General features: G+C 46.3%; 1 protein-coding gene across 1 annotated transcript; it reads right to left on the bottom strand.

Annotated features, from left to right (window-relative positions):
* Positions 1 to 2,388: 2,388 nt before the first annotated feature.
* On the bottom strand, positions 2,389 to 15,608 carry LOC119928470 (zinc finger protein 397-like). The gene is made up of 3 exons (XM_038746751.1): positions 15,165 to 15,608; positions 6,539 to 6,662; positions 2,389 to 4,135 (listed from the first exon to the last, which is right to left on the bottom strand). Exons 1-3 carry the CDS (start codon positions 15,549 to 15,551, stop codon positions 3,288 to 3,290), a joined length of 1,359 nt encoding a protein of 452 aa, XP_038602679.1. The 5' UTR covers positions 15,552 to 15,608; the 3' UTR covers positions 2,389 to 3,287.
* Positions 15,609 to 23,856: the final 8,248 nt, after the last annotated feature.

Genomic DNA, 23,856 nt, shown 5'->3' with positions numbered 1-23,856 from the left:
ATGCTTTCCACATACTGGGCATTCAATAAATACAATTGATTGATTGAACTCATCTAAGAGTCCTTATGGAACGTCCTATTACCACATTAAACCAACATATAATAATAATAATAATGATGGTATTTGTTAAGTGCTTACTATGTGCAAAGCACTGTTCTAAGCACTGGAACAATAATAATAATAATGGTATAAATTCATTCATTCATTCAATCGCATTTATTGAGTGCTAACTGTGTGCAGAGCACTGTACTAAGCACTTGGGAAGTACAAGTTGGCAACATATTAAGAGCTTACTATGTGCTGAGCACTGTTCTAGGTGCTGTGGGGGGGATACAAGGTAATCAGGTTGCATCACGTGGGGCTCACAGTCTTAATCCCCATTTTGCAGATGAGGGAACTGAGGCCCAGAGAAGTGAAGTGACTTGCCCAAAGTCACACAACAAGTGGTGGAGCTGGGATTAGAACCCATGACCTCTGACTTTCAAGCCCGTGCTCTTTCCACTGAGCCACGCTGCTTCTCTAACATATCTTTCAAGATGCCCATGTAGTGCCTTGGGCCTCCATGAGTTTCGTAAAGATTATTTGATAATGTTAAGGGAATGTTGATTCTACTCAGTATAAAGTCCCTTTTATTAGCAAGTTTTTCCATTTCAACTCTAGTCCTCAGACATCCCATAACCAGATGTTCTCCCCTCTATCTGGAAAATTACCGTGTGGTCACGTTGCCTCCATTTTCCTATCCTTGAGTTGATAAACTCATTCCCTATGGCTTTCCCCTTCCATCCTCCTGACAACATTCTCTATGCTGACTTTTTCTAGGCAATTTATTTCAGCTATTAATAGAATTTCATTCCTCCTAGTGTAGCTGTTTCTCTACCAAAGGCGAGAAAAATAATAGAGGAACAGCCTGGCGTAGTGGAGAGAGCACAGGCCTGGGAATCAGATGGTCATGGTTTTAATCCCAGCTCCGCCACCTGCCTGCTGTGTGACCTTGGATAAGTCACTTCGCTTCTCTGTTCCTCAGTTACCTCTTCTGTAAAATGTGGGGTAAGACTGTGAGCCCCACATGGGACAAGGGACTGTGTCCAACCTGATTTCCTTGTATCCAAGCAAGAGTTTAGAGCTTAGCTCTAAGCTTAGAAGAGCTTATGTTGCCAACTTGTACTTCCCAAGCGCTTAGTACAGTGCTCTGCACACAGTAAGCGCTCAATAAATATGATTGAATGAATGAATGAACAATGAAGCATTAACAAATACCATAATTATTATTAGTATTATTGTTATTTGCTAAACACGTGCTAGGTGCTGAGCACCACACTAAGGATTGGGAGAAGTGCAAGACAATCATTGCACACATTAGAAGCAGCGTGGCTCAGGGGAAAGAGCCCGGGCTTTGGAGTCAGAGGTCATGGGTTCAAATCCCAGCTGCGCCACTTGTCAGCTGGGTGACTTTGGGTAAGTCACTTCACTTCTCTGGGCCTCAGTTCCCTCATCTGTAAAATGGGGATTAAGACTGCGAGCCCCACGTGGGACAACCTTTTCACCTTGCCTCCCCAGCGCTTAGAACAGTGCTTTGCACATAGTAAGCGCTCAATAAATGCCATTATTATTATTATTATTATTTCCCAGCCCACACAAGGCTACAATCTAAGACTTAAGGAGAGCAGGTCTCCACCTGAGAGGGGAGGAAACAGAGATGCAGAGTGGCTGATTCACTCATAGTCACACAGTAGGTCAACGGCAGAGTTGGGATGAGAACCCAGGTCTCCTGATTCCCTTCCCCACAGCACCTGTATATATGTATATATGTTTGTACATATTTATTACTCTATTTATTTATTTATTTTACTTGTACATATCTATTCTATTTATTTTATTTTGTTAGTATGTTTGGTTTTGTCTCCCCCTTTTAGACTGTGAGCCCACTGTTGGGTAGGGACTGCCTCTATATGTTGCCAACTTGTACTTCCCAAGCGCTCAGTACAGTGCTCTGCACACAGTAAGCGCTCAATAAATATGATTGATGATGATGACGATGATTCCCAGACTCATGATATTTCCACTAGGCCCCACAGTCCCCATAGTGATGCCCCATTTTTCTTCCCCAAACAAGATGCAGGTGAAGGTAGATGATAGGCATTCCTCGGGTGCCAAAGTGGGATTGGGTAAACTCCCATTAGCCCCTCCCCTTGACCCCCCATTTCTAAAGTATAAAGTATTTATACTTTCTAAAGTATAAAGTATTTATACTTTCTAAAGTATAAAGTATTTATACTTTCTAAAGTATAAAGTATTTATAAAGTAAAGTATAAAGTACTTATAAAGTATCTGGAAATTATGAACTCACGGTTAAGTTTTATTGTTCTCACTGGAAAATACCTACTCCTGGCGGGGAGAATGCATACGGCCTGAATGAGACAACGTCCAAACCAGAACTTCTTAAAAGAAAACGTGAGATTTTAAATACTTGCTTTCAGCTGTAAGTTCCAATTTCTAGATCTCTACCAGAAAGGAAAGCATTTTTCATAGTCACTGGCCTTAACTAGTAGAATGTGAGAGCACATACTCCCTTAGTCCTACTTTTTAGTGAGCTACACTATTTAGAAAGGGAAAATGGGACTATTAGACTTCAGTACCTTAAAGGAAAAATTGCAAATTTCTCCTGTCCGGGTGGACACCCGGTTTGTCACTGAATTCTGCTACTTAAGTAAGGCCTTTTCCAATGGTACATTTAATTTCCAAGTAGGAGACTCTTTGGGAGACCGACAGTGTGGCGTTAAGTTCCAGACTAAACTGGAGATCTGCAGGAGTCCAACCTTCTATAAGGATGTGATATTTCAGCCTCCCTAAGGTGTCGTATCCATCTTCCGGAGGACTTTCACGCGGTACACTGAAGTGTCAAACAGCACACGACAGGTCAGGATTCCACTATTAGGTCTTGGATTGCCATTTTTGCCACCGTCAAAACAATAACCATCTCAATTCCACTTCCCTAAGCAGATCTTGGAGGAGAATGGGTAATAATAGCAGGTTACCTGAGTGGCTGCTGGAAAGTGAACTGAAATGGAGCAAAACAACCCTTTTATATAGTGGCAATTGGAGAAGAGCTGGTCCTTCTCCTGAAAAGACTTCTGAAATACTGTGATACTACGAAAAAAGTGTCAAATACCTCAAAATTCAGCAATCTCAATAACTACACCTGTGCGTGTGCACGCAAGCGTGCACATATACAACCCCCCACCTCATTCCTCCAGGTCCATCCTCCTAACTGGTTCTAGAGTCAGCAGTCACTTCTCTTCTGTATGGCTTTTCTGATGCCGAATAAGGTTGGAGCTCCGGCTGAAGCGACAGTCACACTTATTACATTTATACGGCTTCTCTCCCCTGTGGGTCCTCTGATGTTGAATAAGATTTGAGTTGAGACCGAAGCTCTTCCCACATTCCCGACATTCGTAGGGCTTCTCTCCCGAATGGAATCTCCAGTGCCGGACGAGGCTCGAGTAACGATTAAAACTCTTCCCGCAGCCGCACTTGTGAGGCTTCTCTCCCGTATGGGTGGTCTGGTGATCGGCAAGATGAGCTCTGGACTTAAACCGCGTCCCACATTCGCTGCAGCTGTAAGGTTTCTCGTCCGTGTGAGTGATCTGATGTTTCATGAGTCCTGAGCTTGTTTTAAAGCTTTTTCCACACTCACGGCATTTATAGGGGCTCTCACTGGTGTGGATTAGCCGGTGGTTTTTCAGTGACGAATTTCGGGTGAAGCTTTTCCCACATTCGTTACACAAAAAGGGCCTCTCGCCCATGTGGGCGCTTTGGTGATACTTTAGATAGGACTTCCTCCTGAAGCTCTTCCCACATTCAATGCATTTGTAGGGTTTTTCTGCTGAAGGTGGATTCCTGATGAGGGCAGCTATCCCCGGGAATTCTCCAGGATCGGTCACCCCCGCAGTGGGCTCTCTCTGCCACGCCTCTGGAGAGATTGCCCACTGTTCTTCTGACCCGTACCCAAAGGTGTCCGGTGAGTCGGAACTCTGAAGAACCTTTCCGATGGAGCGTCCCAGTACCGCTCCTCTGAATTCCAATTCCTCATGAGTTTCCTTCTGGATCACCTCATTCTCACTTCCGTGCCCCAAATCTGAGTGGACAAATTAAAAAAAAAAAAAATCAGATACGATCCATTCCTTTTCCTGAGACTATACGGACCTGCAAAAGGAAATACCTAACGATTGCCGAGAAAATTCAAAGCAGGCGGTAAATTTTAAACACTGAAGGATTCCAGTCCGGGTTTCTACCGTAGCGTACAAGGAAAAGCGCCCGGAAGGGGCTCCTTGGGTTTGAATCCACGAATGCGAACTGTGGTTACAAGAGGGTGAGTGAGAAAGGGATTAAAAACTAGGAGTGATGCCAATATTTGATCAAAGTAACAATAATAATAATAATAGGGTTTGAATCCATGAATGCAAACTGTGGTCACAAGAGGGTGAGTGAGAAAGGGATTAAAAACTAGGAGTAGTGCCAATATTTGATCAAAGTAACAATAATAATAATAATAATAGCATTTATTAAGCACTTAATATATGCAAAGCACTGTTCTAAGCACTGGGGAGGTTACAAGGTGATCAGGTTGTCCCACAGGGGGCTCAGTCTTAATCCCCATTTTACAGATGAGGTAACTGAGGCCCAGAGAAGTTAAGTGACTTGCCCAAAGTCACACGGCTGGCAATTGGTGGAGCAGAGATTTGAACCCATGACCTCTGACTCCAAAGCCCGGGCTCTTTCCACTGAGCCACGCTGCTTCTAGTACAGTATTTTTCTCACTGGGCCTGATATTCTCATTAATCCCTCACCAATGTGAGGGTTAACTTGGAAGCCTGTTCTCTTGGTTCCACTGGAAAGCCAAAGAAATTCCTTATGTTTGAGTGATAGCAATTTTTAAAGCAGTCACCCTAACTTATTCGAATGGAGAGAAAAATCTCACTCGTGAAGATTAAACGAGGAAAACAATGAACATAATACGAACAAAGAAGCATTTGTTTAAAAAGTTCTGGTGAAGTTATACAAGGTTTCTAGACTGTGAGCCCACTGTTGGGTAGGGACCGTCTCTATATGTTGCCAACTTGTCCTTCCCAAGCGCTTAGTACAGTGCTCTGCACACAGTAAGCGCTCAATAAATACGACTGAATGAATGAATGAAAGGTTGTGAAAACGAATTACCAAGGACAAGAGGAATTGGGAGGAGTGAGGAAATTTGAAATAGAAAAAAAGGAGAAGTCCAAGTTCAGGAAGCACAAGACTCAGAAAAAGTATTTGGATTTTTCCTCCAAGTTGCCCTTCTCACTCTGTAGCAGCATTTCACTCGGAAGATGGAGAAACTGCCTGGCCGAGTGGAAAGAGCTCGGGCCTGGGAATCCTAATCATCATCATCAATCGTATTTATTGAGCGCTTACTATGTGCAGAGCACTGTACTAAGCGCTTGGGAAGTACAAATTGGCAACATACAGAGACAGTCCCTACCCAACAGTGGGCTCACAGTCTAAAAGTCTAATCCCACCTGCCTGCTGTGTGATCCTAGGCAAGTGACTCTTCTGTGCCTCGGTTTCCTCATCTGTACGATGGGGATTTGATGCTTGTCTCCTTTAGCTGTGAGCCCCATGTGGACAGGAACTGTGCAAAACCTGGTTATCCTGTATCTACCCCAGCGCTTGAGTGGAGTGCTTAGCCCATAGCATGTGCGTAACAAATACCACAATTACTAAGATTTAGCGATTGGTGACACCCCTGTCCATATCAGTAGAATGAACAGTAGAATGCCCCCTTTATCCTCTCCTCCTCCCCTTCCCCCCGCCCTACCTCCTTCCCCCCGCCCTACCTCCTTCCCCTCCCCACAGCACCTGTAAATATGTTTGTACAGATTTATTATTCTATTTATTTTACTATTTATTTATTTATCTATTTATCTATTTATTTTACTTGTACATATCTATTCTATTTATTTTATTTTGTTAGTATGTTTGGTTTTGTTCTCTGTCTCCCCCTTTTAGACTGTGAGCCCACTGTCGGGTAGGGACTGTCTCTATATGTTGCCAAATTGTACTTCCCAAGCGCTTAGTACAGTGCTCTGCAATAAATACGATTGATGATGATGATGATGATGATATTTAAAGCTGTAAATAGCTGTAAATGTAAAGCTGCAAAGCGCTTAGCACAGTGCTCTGCACACAGTAAGCGCTCAATAAATACGATTGATTGATTGATTGATCTTACTTGTACATATTTACTACTCTATTTATTTTGTTAATGATGTGCATCTAGCTTTATTTCTATTTATTCTGATGACTTGACACCTGTTCACCTGTTTTGTTTTGTCGTCTGTCTCCCCCTTCTAGACTGTGAGCCCGTTGTTGGGTAGGGACCGGCTCTAGATGTTGCCAACCTGTACTTCCCAAGCGCTTAGTACAGTGCTCTGGACACAGTAAGCGCTCATTAAATACGACTGAATGAATGAATGAACGGGGAATATGAAAAATAAGTCCTTACCTAGCGAGGTGATATTCCTGTTTTCCTCTTTGACATCCTCAGAGAGATCCCTATCCGGGGGAATCTTGAGCCCCTTCTCCTCCTGGGAGAGGTATCCGCTCACTTGCTCCGATGTCCTCAGACCCTAAAACAACAGAAGACTCCAACTCAACATCTTTTGTGCCAAAGCAGATCGTACTTTAGGGCCCCACTGGTGAAGGACTGGGCCAATTCCATTCGGATATAGAAACATTTTCTAGGAAAATCATAATAAAAAAATTGTGCTATTTGTTAGGCACTTACTATGTGCTGGGGTTGACCCCTTGTCTACATCTCTATATGTTGCCGATTTGTACTTCCCAAGCGCTTAGCACAGTGCTCTGTACACAGTAAGTGCTCAATAAATATGATTGATTGAATGAATGAATAAATACGATTGAACGAATGAATGAATGAGTCCTGCCTCTGGCCTGGAACGCCCTCCCTCCTCAATTCCAACAATTATTCTTCCCCACTTTAAAGCCTTATGGAAGGAACGTCTCCTCCAAGAGGCCTTCCCAAAGAACCCCCCCGTTTCCTCTTCTCACTTCTGCGTCGCCCTGACTTGTTCCCGTCACTCTGTCCCCCTTCCCAGCCCCTCAAACACTTATGTATACATCTGTAATTTATTTATTTCTATTAATGTCTGTCTCCCAGCCTCCAGATTGAAAGCTCATTGTGGCCAGGGAACGTGTCTGTTTATTGCTGTACTGTACTCTCCCAAGTACTGAAGCAGCGTGGCTCAGTGGAAAGAGCAAGGGCTTTGGAGTCAGAGGTCATGGGTTCAAATCCCGGCTCTGCCAACTGTCAGCTGTGTGACTTTGGGCAAGTCACTTCACTTCTCTGAGCCTCAGTTCCCTTATCTGTAAAATGGGGATTAAGACTGTGAGCCCCCCGTGGGACAACCTGATCGCCTTGTAACCTCCCCAGCGCTTAGAACAGTGCTTTGCACATAGTAAGTGCTTAATAAATGCCATCGTTATTACTATTATTAATACAAAGTAAGCACTCAATAAATATGACTGAATGAATGAGCGATACAAGTCAATTGGATAGACACAGTCCCTGTCTCCCAGTCTTAATCCCCACTTTAAGGATGAGGTAACTGAGGTCCAGAGAAATGAAGTGACTTGCCCGAGGTCATACAGCAGATAAGTGGTGGAGCCGGGATTAGAATCCAGGTCCTTCTAACTCCCAGGCCAATGCTCTATCCACTAGGCCATCCTGCTTCTCTTAAGAAAGAGACCAGAGGAAGAAAGACGGAGGAAGAAACAGATGAGAGAGAAACTCCCAAACACTGTAAAGGATGGGCCTTGTCTCTCTGACTTAATAATAATAATGATGGCATTTATTAAGTGCTTACTATGTGCAAAGCACTGTTCTATGCGCTGGGGAGGCTACAAGGTGGTCAGGTTGTCCCACGTGGGGCTCACAGTCTTCATCCCCATTTTACAGATGAGACAACTGAGGCCCAGAGAAGTTAAGCGACTTGCCCCAAAGTCACACAGCTGGCAAGTGGCGGGGCTGGGATTTGAACCCATGACCTCTGACTCCAAAGCCCGGGCTCATTCCACTGAGCCACGCTGCTTCCCCAATTGCTTAATGAGCAACTGCAGTAGTAAAGCAATGTATTGCACTCTCCCAAACGCTTAGTACAGTGCTCTGCCTAGTGTAAGCACTCAATAAACACGACCGAACGTAGTGAGTGCTTAACAAATACCATCATTATTATTATTTGTATGTATTTATTACTCTATTTATTTTATTTGTACATATTTATTCTATTTATTTTATTTTGTTAATATGTTTTGTTTTGTTGTCTGTCTCCCCCTTCTAGACTGTGAGCCCGCTGTTGGGTAGCGACCGTCTCTATATGTTGCCAACTTGGACTTCCCAAGTGCTTAGTACAGTGCTCTGCACACAGTAAGCTCTCAATAAATACAAATGAATGAATAAATGAATGAATAGATGCAATGAAATCAGTAGTGCTACTCTCACCTCAGAATCAATCAGAGTCACTAAGTGTTTACTGTGTGAAGAGCATTGTACTATGCGCTTGGGAGCGTACAATATAACAGAGTTGCTCGACATGCTCCCTGCCCACAAGGAGCTTACAGTGCAGAAGAGGAAACAGACATTAATTTAAAGGAATTAATTATGGACATGTATGCAAGTGCCGTGAGGCTGAGGGAGGGGTGAATAAAGGGAGCAAATCCAAGTAAAAGGGGGACGCAGAAGGGAGTGGGAGAAGAGGAAGGGAGGGCTTCACAGTGGAAGACCACTTGGAGGAGAAGGGGTGAGGTATAAGCCGCTTCATATGGGATCAGCCATGGAGGGCTTTTTCAATAATAATAATAATAATAATAATAATAATAATAATAATAATAATAATAATAATAATAATAATGGCATTTATTAAGCACTTACTATGTGCAAAGCACTATTCTAAGCACTGGGGAGGTTACAAGGTGATCAGGTTGTCCCATGGGGGGGCTCACAGTCTTCAGCCCTATTTTACATTCATTCATTCATTCATTCAATCATATTTATTGAGCGCTTACTGTGTGCAGAGCACTGGACTAAGCGCTTGGGAAGTCCAAGTTGGCAGCATATAGAGGTGGTCCCTACCCAGAAGATGAGGTAACTGAGGCCCAGAGAGGTTAAGTGACTTGCCCAAAGTCACGCCAGCTGACAAGTGGGGGAGCCGGGATTTGAACCCATGACCTCTGACTCCAAAGCCCGGGCTCTTTCCACTGAGCCACGATGCTTCTCCACTTTTAGGAAGAAGCAGGAATTCTGGGGGCAGGCAGTACTGAGAGATAAGGAAGAGACCCGGGAGAGATCAGCCCTCCTATTCAACCACCAGGAACAGCGTGCTCCAGCAGACCAGGGAAGAACCAGAAGGCCCCTTAACGTGACTTTGGGCACTTAACTTCCCTGTGCCTCAGTTACCCAACTGTAAAATGGGGATTAATACTGTGAGCCCCCCGTGGGACAACCTGATCACCTTGTAACCTCCCCAGCGCTTAATAAATGCCATTATTATTATTATTATTATGACCTAGCAGGTGGATTGCACAGCTCTCTGGGGGCACAGAACATGATTAACAACTCTGTTATATTGGACCCTCCCAAGGGCTTAGTACTTAGTACTCTAAGCACATACTAAGCGCTCAATAAAAATACGATCGATACAGTCCCACCACCCTAGATCCTAGGCTGAGCCCCAGATAGGGACCTTGGGTCAGGTCAGGGCTGAGAGAGGAGCCCGGACCTCCCTGTGAGGGACTGATTATGCCACCCATTTCTGGGGATATCACGCACACCCTTAAAAGCAATCAATCAATCAATCAATCGTATTTATTGAGCGCTTACTGTGTGCAGAGCACTGCACTAAGCGCTTGGGAAATACAAGTTGGCAACATATAGAGACAGTCCCTACCCAACAGTGGGCTCACAGTCTAAAAGCAGTGTGGCCTAATGGATTGACCGCGGGCCTGAGAGTCAAAAGGACCTAGGTTCTAATCCTGGCTCCACTACTTCTCTGCTGTGTGACCTTAGGCAAGTCACTTCATTCATTCATCCATTCAATCGTATTTATTGAGCGCTTACTGTGTGCAGAGCACTGGACTAAGCGCTTGGGAAATACAAGTTGGCAACATCTAGAGATGGTCCCTACCCAACAGCGGGTTCACAGTCTAGAATGGGGAGACAAACAAAACAAAACATATTAACAAAATAAAATAAATGGAATATGTACAAGATAAATAGAGTAATAAATCCGTACAAACATCTATACATATATACAGGTGCTGTGGGGAGGGGAAGGAGGTAAGGCGGGGGGAGATGGGGAAGGGGAGGAGCGGGAGAGGAAGGAGGGGGCTCAGTCTGGGAAGGCCTCCTAATAAGTAAAAGTAAAATAAATAAGCAAAACAAGTAAAATGCCTTCACTTCTCTATGCCTCAATGACCTCATCTGTCAACTGTGGATTACTCATTCATTCATTCAGTCGTATTTAGCACTGTACTAAGCGCTTGGAAAGCACAATTTGGCAACAAATAGAGACAATCCATGAGAAGCAGCGTGGCTCAGTGGAAAGAGCCCGGGCTTTGGAGTTGGGGGTCAGGGGTTCGAATCCCGGCTCCGCCACATGTCTGCCATGTGACCTTGGGCAAGTCATTTAACCTCTCTGAGCCTCAGTTACCTCATCTGTAAAATGGGGATGAAGACTGTGAGCCCCCCCCGTGGGACAACCTGATCACCTTGCAATCTTCCCCAGCTCTTAGAACAGTGCTTTGCGCATAGTAAGCGCTTAATAAATGCCATTTAAAAAAAAATCCCTACCCAACAACAGGCTCGCGGTCTAGAAGGGGGGAGACTGCTGAGCCCCAAGTAGGACATGGGTGGTGTCCAACCTGATTAGCGTGTATCTACCCCAGTGTATAGAACAGTGCCTGGCACATAAAAAGCACTTAACCAATGCCCTCAAAAAAAAAAATACACTGTGGTCCTCCTGGGCTGCTGGGACTCATTGTTCCAGCAACTCAAAGACATAACTTTCTTCCCCTCTAGACTGTAAGCTCATTGTGGGCAGGGAATGTCTCTGCCTACCGCTGTACTGTACTCTCCCAAGAGCTTAGTACAGTACTCTGCACACAGTAAGCACTCAATAAACACAACTGAATAAATGAATACCCATGCATATACCACTATACAGTGTACATGTATGCATGTAGGGCATGCAAGGTCTTTTAGACGGTGAGCCCACTGTTGGGTAGGGACTGTCTCTATATGTTGCCAACTTGTACTTCCCAATCGCTTAGTACAGTGCTCTGCACACAGTAAGTGCTCAATAAATACGATTGATTGATTGATTGATGTAGAGTGTACACTATACACTATAATAATAATAATGATGGCATTTGTTAAGCGCTTACTATGTGCAAAGCACTGTTCTAAGCTGGAGGGTTACAAGTTGATCAGGTTGTCCCCCGTGGGGCTCACAGTCTTCATCGCCATTTTGCAGATGAGGTAACTGAGGCTCAGGGAAGTGAAGTGACTTGCCCAAGGTCACACAGCAGGCATGTGGCAGAGCCGGGATTCGAACCCACGACCTCTGCTATACTGAGCCCCTGAGCCTACTCTACAGTTTATAAGGTCCTTATCGGGGGCTCAGCTGGGCAGAGACATAGATGCATGGATCTAGGGTGGTGGGACTATCAATTGCATTTTTATTGAGCGCATAGTGTCTGCAGAGAGTACTAAGCACTTGTGAGAGTACAGTATAACAGAGTTGTTAAACATGACAAGCAGTGTGGCTCAGTGGAAAGAGCCCGGGCTTTGGAGTCAGAGGTCATGGGTTCAAATCCCAGCTCTGCCACTTGTCAGCTGTGTGACTTTGGGCAAGTCTATTCTATTCATTTTATTTTATTTTGTTAGTATGTTTGGTTTTGTTCTCTGTCTCCCCCTCTGTCTCACTGTGAGCCCACTGTTGGGTCGGGACTGTCTCTATATGTTGCCGACTTGTACTTCCCAAGCGCTTAGTACAGGGCTCTGCACACAGTAAGCGCTCAATAAATACGATTGATGATGATGATGATGAAGTCACTTCACTTCTCTGGGCCTCAGTTCCCTCATCTGGAAAGTGGGGATTAAGACTGTGAGCCCCCCATGGGACAGCCTGATCACCTTGCAACCTCCCCAGTGCATAGAACAGTGCTTTGCACATAGTAAGCGCTTAATAAATGCCGTTATTATTATTATTATGTTCTCTGCCCACAGCCCTCCATGTTCCGAAGCCCTAACAGAGGGCAAACAATGGCAGGACGCCTGGGCTTTGGCCTAAGTCATAGAGTTGGGTGCCGCCAGCTGACTCGAACCCAATCGATCAATCAATCAATCGTATTTATTGAGCGCTTACTATGTGCAGAGCACTGTACTAAGCGCTTGGGAAGTACAAATTGGCAACATATAGAGACAGTCCCTACCCAACAGTGGGCTCACAGTCTAAAAGGGGGAGACAGAGAACAAAACCAAACATACTAACAAAATAATATAAATAGAATAGATATGTACAAATAAAATAAATAAATAAATAAGTAGAGTAAAAAATATGTACAAACATATATACATATATGCAGGTACTGTACCCTGGGTGGTGTACGCTCAACACACACCCTTCCGTCAGCAAATTCCATCGCCCACGGAGGGATGGTTATTTCTCACTGCTCTCCCGCCGGGACTCAAGACGTCCCTCTGATAACCACTCACCTGATGCTGCGACGCCGGGGGTGTTCTCCCACACCCAATTTGATCTCTCTTCCTGGGTTATTCACTCCCCTTAAGCTCTACTGGATCCAGCTGGGATCGTGGTGACTTTTTTGGATCCAGCTGGGATGGTGGTGACTTTTTTGCTGTCTCTTGGGACATATGGTGTGCCCAGAGGTGGTCTGTTGGGCACATCCCGTCTCTGGGTGGACAGGAATGGCCCTGGATGTTTCTTGTGAGAGAGGATAATGGTAAAGAAGCCCCCTGAGCCTATCAATCAATCAATCAATCGTATTTATTAAGCCTACTGAAAGAGGAATCACAATTTCACCGGAGCTCCCAGTTCCGGTTACCTTTTGGGATTCCTTTGCTCCCCTAGGGGGAATCCCTATCCTGGATACAAACTGATGAGGCCCGGAAAGATATCCAGGAATTAGAATGGGCTGTAGCCCAAGGAATCAATCAATCAATTGTATTTATTGAGTGCTTACTGTGTGCAGAGCGCTTGGGAAGTACAAGTTGGCAACATATAGAGACGGTCCCTACCCAACAGTGGGCTCACGGTCTCAAAGGGGGAGACGGAGAACAAAACCAAACATACTAACAAAATAAAATGAATAGATATGTACAAGTAAAATAAATAGAGTAATAAATATGTACAAACATATATACATATATACAGGTGCTGTGGGGAAGGGAAGGAGGTAAGATGGGGGGATGGAGAGGGGGACGAGGGGGAGAGGAAGGAAGGGCTCAGTCTGGGAAGGCCTCCTGGAGGAGGTGAGCTCTCAGTAGGGAATTGAACAACCCTTGCATATCCAAGGAGTCGAATGAAACTCAGATCTCAGTAAATGGTGACTCGGCACCAGTAATTACGTACCTGTCTGTAATTTATTTACTTAGATTAACATCTGCCTCCCCTTCTACACTGCAAAATCGTTGTGGGCAGGGAATAATAATAATAATAATAATGGCATTTGTTAAGCGCTTACTATGTGCAAAGCACTGTTCTAAGCACTGGGGAGGGGAAACAAGGTAACGAGGTTGTCCCATGTGGGGCTCACAGTCTTAATCCCCATTTTACAGATGAGGTAACTGAGGCTCAGAGAAGGTAAGTGACTTATCCAAGGTCACACAGCAGACACGTGGCGGAGCCGGGATTCGAACCTACGATCTCTGACTCCAAAGCCCGTGCTCTTTCCACTGAGCCACGCTGCTTCTCCTGCCCAGCTCAATCTATTAAATTAAAAGAGATTTTCTTGAGCTTCATTTAGTTAAAAAGGAAGTGTGGCAAACGGGGAATGGGGAATGTGTCTATTGTGGTGTCGTACTCTCCCAAGCACACAGTAGAGCACTCTGCACACAGTAAGTGCTCAATAAATACGACTGGGTGAATATTCTTCCTTTTTAAGACAGGACTACGAAAAACTCCTCCATTAGCCACCTTGACTTTCTTTAATTTACTTGCCTTCGGGCGGAAGTCAAAGCCAGGGGGATGTTTCAGAAGAGTAAGAGGACGGCAGAGGGGAGTGACCGAATCCGAGCTGAGCTAATGCAGTTCTGGCTCTTTTCAACTGTCCAAAAATGACCATCCCAGCGAGGGGAATTGCTTATGCTAAATCCCTACCCCCTTCCTTCATGGCCACACGGATGGGTCCTCGACGATCCACACTAACGGTATCAGCGATCCGAGGAGGGCCACGACTGAACCGTGCTTCTCACAGGGAAAGAGATATTTTCCTCCCTTATGCCCGGTGTCAGCTGGGCTTCCCAAAAGCCCTCAGGCTCATGTGTATTCCCTGGACGGGTGTCCCGGACACGGAACGCAGCCAGATGAACAATAATAATAACAATAATGGCATTTATTAAGCGCTTACTATGTGCAAAGCACTGTACTAAGCGCTGGGGAGATTACAAGGAGATCAGGTTGTCCCACGGGGGGGCTCACAGTCTTCATCCCCATTTTCCAGATGAGGGAACTGAGGCCCAGAGCACTTAGCGACTCGCCCAAAGTCACACAGCTGACAATTGGCAGAGCCGGGATTCGAACCCCTGACCCCAAAGCCCAGGCTCTTTCCACCGAGCCACACTGCCTCATGCAGGAGACCAACGAACCCCGAGTGGTTTGCGAGATGCCCAAATACCCGTCGCCCCACAACGCCCCCCCCCCTTTTAGACTGTGAGCCCACTGTTGGGACTGTCTCTATATGTTGCCAATTTGTACTTCCCAAGCGCTTAGTACAGTGCTCTGCACATAGTAAGCCCTCAATCAATACGATTGATGATGATGATGACCCAGCTTTTCTTAGAGCACATCACACAGCCTGTTTTCTCTCCTCACCTTCTGTTCAGATTTCCCGGGCTCCCTCTGCAAATCCTCCACCAGGGCCAATGCCTCCTCCCCGTTTCGGGGCTGCCGCTCCCGCTTCCAGGCCTGGAGTTCCCTAGGCAGGATGGTCAGGAACTGTTCCAGCACCAGCAGCTCCAGAATCTGCTCCTTCGTGTTCCTCTCTGGCTTCAGCCACTGGCGGCACAGCTCCCGGAGCCGGCGGAGGGCTTCGCGGGGCCCGTCCGCCTCCTGGTAGGGAAACCTCCTGAACCGGAGGCGGCGGGTGTCGGGGCGAGGGTCGTCCCCCGGGAAGACGGAGGCCATTCCGCCGGGAGCTCCTTCCCCTTTCCCCCTCGGGGTCGCCTCTTGCTCTTCCGGAGCCTGGACCCAAGGGCTCATCTCGGGGCTCACACGACGGCCCCTTCCCAGCGGCGTCCTGTGTTTTAGAAGTCCGACTTGAGCGCTCTCTGTATCCTGGAAGCGTAATAATAATGAGGTTGGCATTTGTGAAGCCCAGATAATAATAATAATGATGGTACCTGGAAGCATAATAATAATAATGACGGCATTTGTGAAGCGCTTACTATGTGCCAAGCACTGTCCTAAGCGCTGGGGAGGTTACCAGGTGATCAGGCTGTCCCGGGGGGCTCGCAGTTTTAATCGCTCCACTTTTTCCCGCACTGGGGGATAGAAGGTGCCGAAGTAGGGAAGGCACAAAAAATCACAACTGCCTTTCCTAACGCTTGCTCATCTCATCTACGTTGCCCCCAACGCCTTGCCCACCTCCTCCCAACCACCAGCCCGCTTCTCTCCCAACCTTCAAAATCCTCCTCAAATCACATCTCCTCCAAGAAGCCTTCCCCAATTATGCCCTCCCTTCGTTTACTGTCCCCCCCACAAGTCCTGTCTGCATCCTAAGCACTTCACGAGAAGCAGCGCTGCTCAGTGGAAAGAGCCCGGGCTTTGGAGTCCGAGGTCCTGGGTTCAAATCCCGGCTCCGCCACTTGTCAGCTGGGTGACTTTGGGCAAGTCACTTCACTTCTCCAGGCCTCGGTTATCTCATCTGGAAAATGGGGATTAAGACTGTGGGCCCCCCGTGGGACAACCTGATCACTCTGTAACCTCCCCAGCGCTTAGAACAGTGTTTTAAACATAGTAACTGCTTAATAAATTCTATTTATTTTATTTTGTTACTATGTTTGGCTTTTTTCTCTGTCTCCCCCTTTTAGACTGTGAGCCCACTGTTGGGTAGGGACCGTCTCCATATGTTGCCAACTTGTACTTCCCAAGCGCTTAGTACAGTGCTCTGCACACAGTAGGTGCTCAATAAATACGATTGATGATGATAATAAATGCCATCATTATTATATTATCATTATTATTATTATAGCCACCCCAGCCCCCAAAGCACTTATTGACACAGAGGAAGTGGCATGGCTTAGTGGAAAGAGCCCGGGCTTTGGAGTCCGAGGTCATGGGTTCAAATCCCGGCTCCGCCAATTGTCAGCTGTGTGACTTTGGGCAAGTCACTTCACTTCTCTAGGCCTCAGTTACCTCATTTGTAAAATGGGCATTAAGACTGTGAGCCCCCCGTGGGACAACCTGATCACTCTGTAACCTCCCCAGCGCTTAGAACAGTGCTTTAGACATAGTAAGCACTTAATAAATGACATCATTATTATATTATTATTATTATTATAGCCACCCCACCCCTCAAAGCACTTATTTACACAAAGGAGCGTGGCTTAGTGGATAGGGCACGAGTCTGGGAGTCAGAAGGACCTGGGTTCTAAACCTCCGCCACGTGTCTCACCTTGGGCAAGTCATTTCACTTCTTTGTGCCTCAGTTACCTCATCTGTAAAATGAGGTTTAAGAGTGTGAGCCCCATGCAGACAGGGCCTGTGTTCTGACTACCCTGTAACTTCCCTAGCGCTTAGAACAGTGCTTGACACACAGTAAGCGCTTAACAAGTAATAATGATGACAATAATAATGATGGTATTTGTTTATTCATTCATTCATTCAATGGTATTTATTGAGCGCTTACTGTGTGCAGAGCACTGTACTAAGCGCTTGAGAAGTACAAGTTGGCAACATATATTCATTCATTCATTCAATCGCATTTATTGAGCGCTTACTGTGTGCAGAGCACTGCACTAAGCGCTTGGGAAGTACAAGTTGGCAACATATAGAGACGGTCCCTACCCAACAGTGGGCTCACAGTCTAGAAGGGGGAAAGTGCTCTGTTAAGCGCTCACTATGTGCCAAGCACTGTTCTAAGTGCTGGAAAGGATATCAGGTTGCCCCACGGGGGGCTCCCAGTTTTAATCCCCATTTTACAGATGAGGGAACTGAGGCACAGAGAAGCGAAGTGACTAGCCCAAAGTCACAGAGCTGACAATTGGCAGAGCCGGGATTCAAACCCATGATTTCTAACTCCCAAGCGCGAGCTCTTTCCACTAAGCCTGGATATAGATGTATATATGTTTGTACATACTTATTACTCTATTTATTTTACTTGTACATATTTATTCTATTGATTTTATTTTGTTAATATGCTTTGTTCTGGTTCTCTGTCTCCCCCTTCTAGACTGTGAGCCCACTGTTGGGTAGGGACCGTCTCTGGATGTTGCCAACTTGGACTTCCCAAGCACTTAGTCCGGTGCTCTGCACACAGGAAGCGCTCAATAAATACGATTGAATGAATAATGAATGAATAAGCCACGCCGCTCATCTCTCCTATCCGTAATTTATTTTAATGCCTGTCTCCCCCTCTAGATTATAAACTCTTTACGAGCAGGAATCATGCCTATCGACTGTACCTCATCTCACTAATCTCCTTCTGCAGCCCAGTCTACACACCTCACTAATCTAGTGCCGGCTTACTCACGTCCCCTAATCTCATTTATCTTCCCTCTGCTCCCTTTCCCACATCCTCCCCTTAATCAGTCAATCAATCAATCATATTTATTGAGCCCTTACTGTGTGCAGAGCACTGTACTAAGCGCTTGGGAAGTACAAGTTGGCAACATATAGAGACAGTCCCTACCCAACAGTGGGCTCACAGTCTAAACCTGGGCCACCTTTCCCCTCCGTATAGGCCGGACCACCACTCTCCCTACCTTCAAAGCATTCCTAAGGTTACATATTCAATCGTATTTATTGAGCGCTTACTGTGTGCAGAGCACTGTACTAAGCGCTTGGGAAGTACAACTTGGCAGCATACAGAGACGGTCCCTACCCAACAGCGGGCTCACAGTCTAGAAGGCTTATAATAATGGCATTTATAAAGCGCTTACTATGTGCCAAGCACTGTTCTAAGCGCTGGATAATAACGATGGCATTTATTAAGCGCTTACTATGTGCAAAGCACCGTACTAAGCGCTGGGGAGGTTACAAGGTGATCAGGTTGTCCCATGGGGGGGCTCACAGCCTTAATCCCCCTTTTACAGATGACGGAACTGAGGCCCAGAGAAGTGAAGTGACTTGCCCAAAGTCACCCAGCTGACAATTGGTGGAGCCGGGATTTGAACCCATGATCTCTGACTCCAAAGCCCAAGCTCTTTCCACTGCGCCACGCTGCTTCTCAATCTCCTCCAAGAGGCCTTCCCTGATGTAGTCCTCTTTTCCCCAGTTCCCTCTCCCATCTGCATCATCCACGCACTTGGATCTGTGACCAGTATTACATCTGGGCTTCTAATATTCACCCCACAGCACTTAGGAACAAATCTTTAAGTTATATATTAACTTAATAAATATATATATACTATAAATATAATAATAATGGCATTTATTAAGCGCTTACTATGTGCAAAGTACTGTTCTAAGCGCTGGGGAGGTTACAAGGTGATCAGGTTGTCCCAAGGGGGGCTCACAGTCTTCATCCCCATTTTACAGATGCGGTAACTGAGGCCCAGAGAAGTGAAGTGACTTGCCCAAAGTCACACAGCTGACAATTGGCGGAGCCGGGATTTGAACCCATGACCTCGGACTCCAAAGCCCGGGCTCTTTCCACTGAGCCACGCTGCTTCTCGTCAGAAGGTCATGGGTTCTAATTCCGGCTCCGCCACTTGTCTGCTGTGTGGTCTTGGGCAGGTCACTTCATGTCTCTGTGCCTCAGTGATCCCATCTGTATGTTGCCAACTTGTCCTTCCCAAGCACTTAGTACAGTGTTCTGCACACAGTAAGCGCTCGATAAATACGATTGAATGAATGAATCTGTAAAATGGGGATTAAGACTGTGAGCCCTATGCGAGACAATGACAGTGTCCAACCCTATTTGCTTTTAGCCACCCCAGCGCTGAGTACAGTGCCTGGCACAGAGTAAGCGCTTAAACAAATACCATCATCATCATCACTGTTATACCCTTCCGCCTCTCTGCCCCCCTGCTCTGCGTCCTCCAGCATTTCACCTTCATCCGCATGCTCCGGGCCCTCCGCTCTTCCCTCCCGCCACCCCACATTCCCGTTTTTCTCCCACCTCTCTTTTCTCCATTCGGGATCTGGAATAATAATAATAATAATAATAATAATAATAATAATAATAACAACAACAATAATAATAATAATAATGGTATTTCTTAATTGCTTACTATGCGTCAGGGACTCTACTAAGCGCTGGGGTGGAAACAACCAAATAACAATAATAGTAACAATAATGGTATTTGTTAAGCGCTTACTACATGCCAAGCACTGGTCTAAGCACTGGGGGAGATACAAGGTAAGCAGGTTGTCCCACATGGGACGCACAGTCTTAATCCCCATTTTCCAGATGAGGGAACTGAGGCACAGAGAAGCAAAGTGACTTGCCCAAAGTCATACAGCTGACAATAATAATAATAATAATGGCATTTATTAAGTGCTTACTATGTGCAAAGCACTGTTCTAAGCACTGGGCAGGTTACAAGGTGATCAGGTTGTCCCACGGGGGGCTCAGTCTTAATCCTCATTTTACAGATGAGGTAACTGAGGCACAGAGAAGTGAAGTGACTTTCCCAAAGTCACACAACTCACAATTGGCGGAGCCGGGATTTGAACCCATGACCTCTGACTCCAAAGCCCAGGCTCTTTCCACTGAGGATACAAGTAATCAGGTTGTCCCACAGGGGGCTCACTGTCTTTATCCCCATTTTACAGATGAGGTAACTGAGGCCCAGAGAAATTAAGTAATACTAATAATGATGATGATGGTATTTGTTAAGCACTTACTATGTGCAAAGCACTGTTCTAAGCGCTTGGGGGATACAAGTAATCAGGTTGTCCCATGTGGGGCTCACAGTCTTAATCCCCATTTTACAGATGAGGGAACTGAGGCCCAGAGAAGTGAAGTGACTTGCCCAAAGTCACACAGCTGACAATTGGTAGAGCTGGGATTTGAACCCATGACCTCTGACTCCAAAGCCTGGGCTCCTTCCACTGAGCCACGCTGCTTCCCTTACAGTCAATCAATCAATCGTATTTACTGAGTGCTTCCTGTGTGCAGACCACTGTACGAAATGCTTGGGAAGTACAAGTTGGCAACATATAGAGACGGTCCCTACCCAACAGTGGGCTCACAGTCTAGAAGGGGGAGACAGAGAAGAAAACCAAACATACTAACAAAATAAAATAAATAGGATAGATAGGTACAAGTAAAATAAATAAATAAATAAATAGAGTAATAACTATGTACAAACATATATACATATATACAGGTGCTGTGGGGAAGGGAAGGAGGTAAGATGAGGGGGACGGAGAGGGGGACGGGGGGGAGAGGAAGGAAGGGGCTCAGTGTGAGAAGGCCTCCTGGAGGAGGTGAGCCTTGAAGGGAGGGCCTTGAAGGGAGGAAGAGAGCGAGCTTGGCGGATGGGCAGAGGGAGGGCATTCCAGGCCCGGGGGATGATGTGGGCTGGGGGTCGATGGCGGGACAGGCGAGAACGAGGCCCGGTGAGGAGATTAGAGACAGAGGAGCGGAGGGTGCGGGCTGGGCTGGAGAAGGAGAGAAGGGAGGTGAGGGAGGAGGGGGCGAGGGGATGGATGGACAGCCTGGAAGCCCAGGGTGAGGAGTTTCTGCCCAATGCGCAGATTGATTGGTAGCCACTGGAGATTTTTGAGGAGGGGAGTGATATGCCCAGAGCGTTTCTGGACAAAGACAATCCGGGCAGCAGCATGAAGTATGGATTGAAGTGGGGAAAGAGTCCGGGCTTTGGAGTCAGAGGTTGTGGGTTCGAAGCCCGCCTCCGCCAACTGTCAGCTGGGTGACTTTGGGCAAGTCACTTCAATCAATCAATCAATCAATCAATCATATTTATTGAGCGCTTACTGTGTGCACAGCACTGAACTATGCGCTTGGGAAGTCCAAGTTGGCAACATCTAGAGACGGTCCCTACCCAACAGTGGGCTCACAGTCTAGAAGGGGGAGACAGAGAACAAAACCAAACATATTAACAAAATAAAATAAATAGAATAGATATCAATCAATCAATCGTATTTATTGAGTGCTTACTGTGTGCAGAGCACTGTACTATGCGCTTGGGAAGTACAAGTTGGCAACATCTAGAGACAGTCCCTACCCAACAGTGGGCTCACAGTCTAGAAGGGGGAGACAGAGAACAAAACAAAACATATTAACAAAATAAATAGGATAGATATCAATCAATCAATCGTACTTATTGAGCGCTCACTGTGTGCACAGCACTGTACTATGCGCTTGGGAAGTACAAGTTGGCAACATTATAGAGACGGTCCCTACCCAACAGTGGGCTCACAGTCTAGAAGGGGAGACAGAGAACAAAACCAAACATATTAACAAAATAAAATAAATAGAATAGATATCAATCAATCAATCGTATTTATTGAGCGCTCACTGTGTGCAGAGCACTGTACTATGCGCTTGGGAAGTCCAAGTTGGCAACATCTAGAGACGGTCCCTACCCAACAGTGGGCTCACAGTCTAGAAGGGGGAGACAGAGAACAAAACCAAACATACTAACAAAATAAAATAAATAGAATAGATATGTACAAGTAAAAAATAGAGTAATAAATACGTACAAACATATATACAGGTGGATATATACTGGGATTTATATACTTCACTTCTCTGGGCCTCAGTTCCCTCATCTGTAAAATGGGGGATGAAGACTGTGAGCCCCACCGTGGGACAACCTGATGACCTTGTATCCCCCCAGCGCTTAGAACAGTGCCTGGCACAGAGTAAGCGCTTAATAAATGCCATCATTATTATTATTCTAGACTGTGAGCCCGCTGTTGGGTAGGGGCCGCCTCTAGATGTGGCCAACTTGGACTTCCCAAGCGCTTAGTCCAGTGCTCTGCACACAGTTAGGCGCTCAATAAGTACGACTGAAGGAATGGGAGGGAGGAAAAGCGACTCACCTGCTCATCAGGACTCACTCAGGCCCAAGGTTTTTCCCCCACCGGAAGTGCCATGAGGCGCGCAAGGGCGTCTGGGATTGGAGTCAGGTCAAGGCCACCTCTCCATCATGGGCAAGGCCTGGACCACAACTCCCACAATGCCCCGCGCCGGCCGGGGGGGGGGGGGCTGGGGGAGACACCCATTCCTCGGGGAGGAGCCCCGTTCACGCTCCTCCCACCCTGCCCAGTCATCCCCCACGTGTCTGCTGTGTGACCCTGGGCAACTTCCTTCACTTCTCTGGGCCTCAGTTCCCTCACCTGTCAAATGGGGATGAAGACTGTGAGCCCCCACGTGGGACAACCTGATCACCTTGTATCCCCTCCTCCAGCGCTTAGAACAGTGATAATGGTATTATCTCCCCCTTTTAGACTGTGAGCCCACTGTTGGGTAGGGACTGTCTCTATGTGTTGCCAATTTGTACTTCCCAAGCGCTTAGTACAGTGCTCTGCACATAGTAAGCGCTCAATAAATACGATTGATTGATTGATTGATTGGTATTTATTAAGCGCTTACTATGTGCAAAGCACTGTTCTAAGCTTTTAGACTGTTCTTTTAGACTGTGAGCCCACTGTTGGGTAGGGACCGTCTCTATATGTTGCCAACTTGGACTTCCCAAGCGCATAGTACAGTGCTCTGCACACAGTAAGCGCTCAATAAATACGATTGATTGATTGATCTCTATTCTATTTATTTTATTTCGTTAATATGTTTGGTTTTGTTCTCTGTCTCCCCCTTCTAGACTGTGAGCCCACTGCGTGCTACGCAGCTCTGCCACTTGTCAGCTGTGTGACTTTGGGCAAGTCATTTCACTTCTCCTTCTAGACTGTGAGCCCCTTCTAGACTGTGAGCCCACTGTTGGGTAGGGACTGTCTCTATATGTTGCCAACTTGGACTTCCCAAGCGCTTAGTACAGTGCTCTGCACACAGTAAGCGCTCAGTAAATACGATTGATGATGATGATTCTAAGCGCTGGGGGGGATACACGGCGATCAGGTTGTCCCACGGGGGGCTCACGGTCTTATTTTACAGATGAGGGAACTGAGGCCCAGAGGAGTGAAGTGACTTGCCCAAAGTCACACAGCTGACAATTGGCGGAGCCAGGATTTGAACCCATGACCTCTGACTCCAATCAATCAATCGTATTTATTGAGCGCTTACTGTGTGCAGAGCACTGTACTATGCGCTTGGGAAGTACAAGTTGGCAACATACAGAGATGGTCCCTACCCAACAGTAGGCTCACAGTCTCCAAAGGCCGGGCTCTTTCCACTGAACAAACAGTGCTTCGCACATCC

Source organism: Tachyglossus aculeatus, chromosome 5, assembly GCF_015852505.1.
Source record: "Tachyglossus aculeatus isolate mTacAcu1 chromosome 5, mTacAcu1.pri, whole genome shotgun sequence".
NCBI lineage: Eukaryota > Metazoa > Chordata > Mammalia > Monotremata > Tachyglossidae > Tachyglossus > Tachyglossus aculeatus.
Note: the sequence above shows the minus strand (reverse complement) of the source record. Positions and strands in the feature narration are given on the sequence as shown.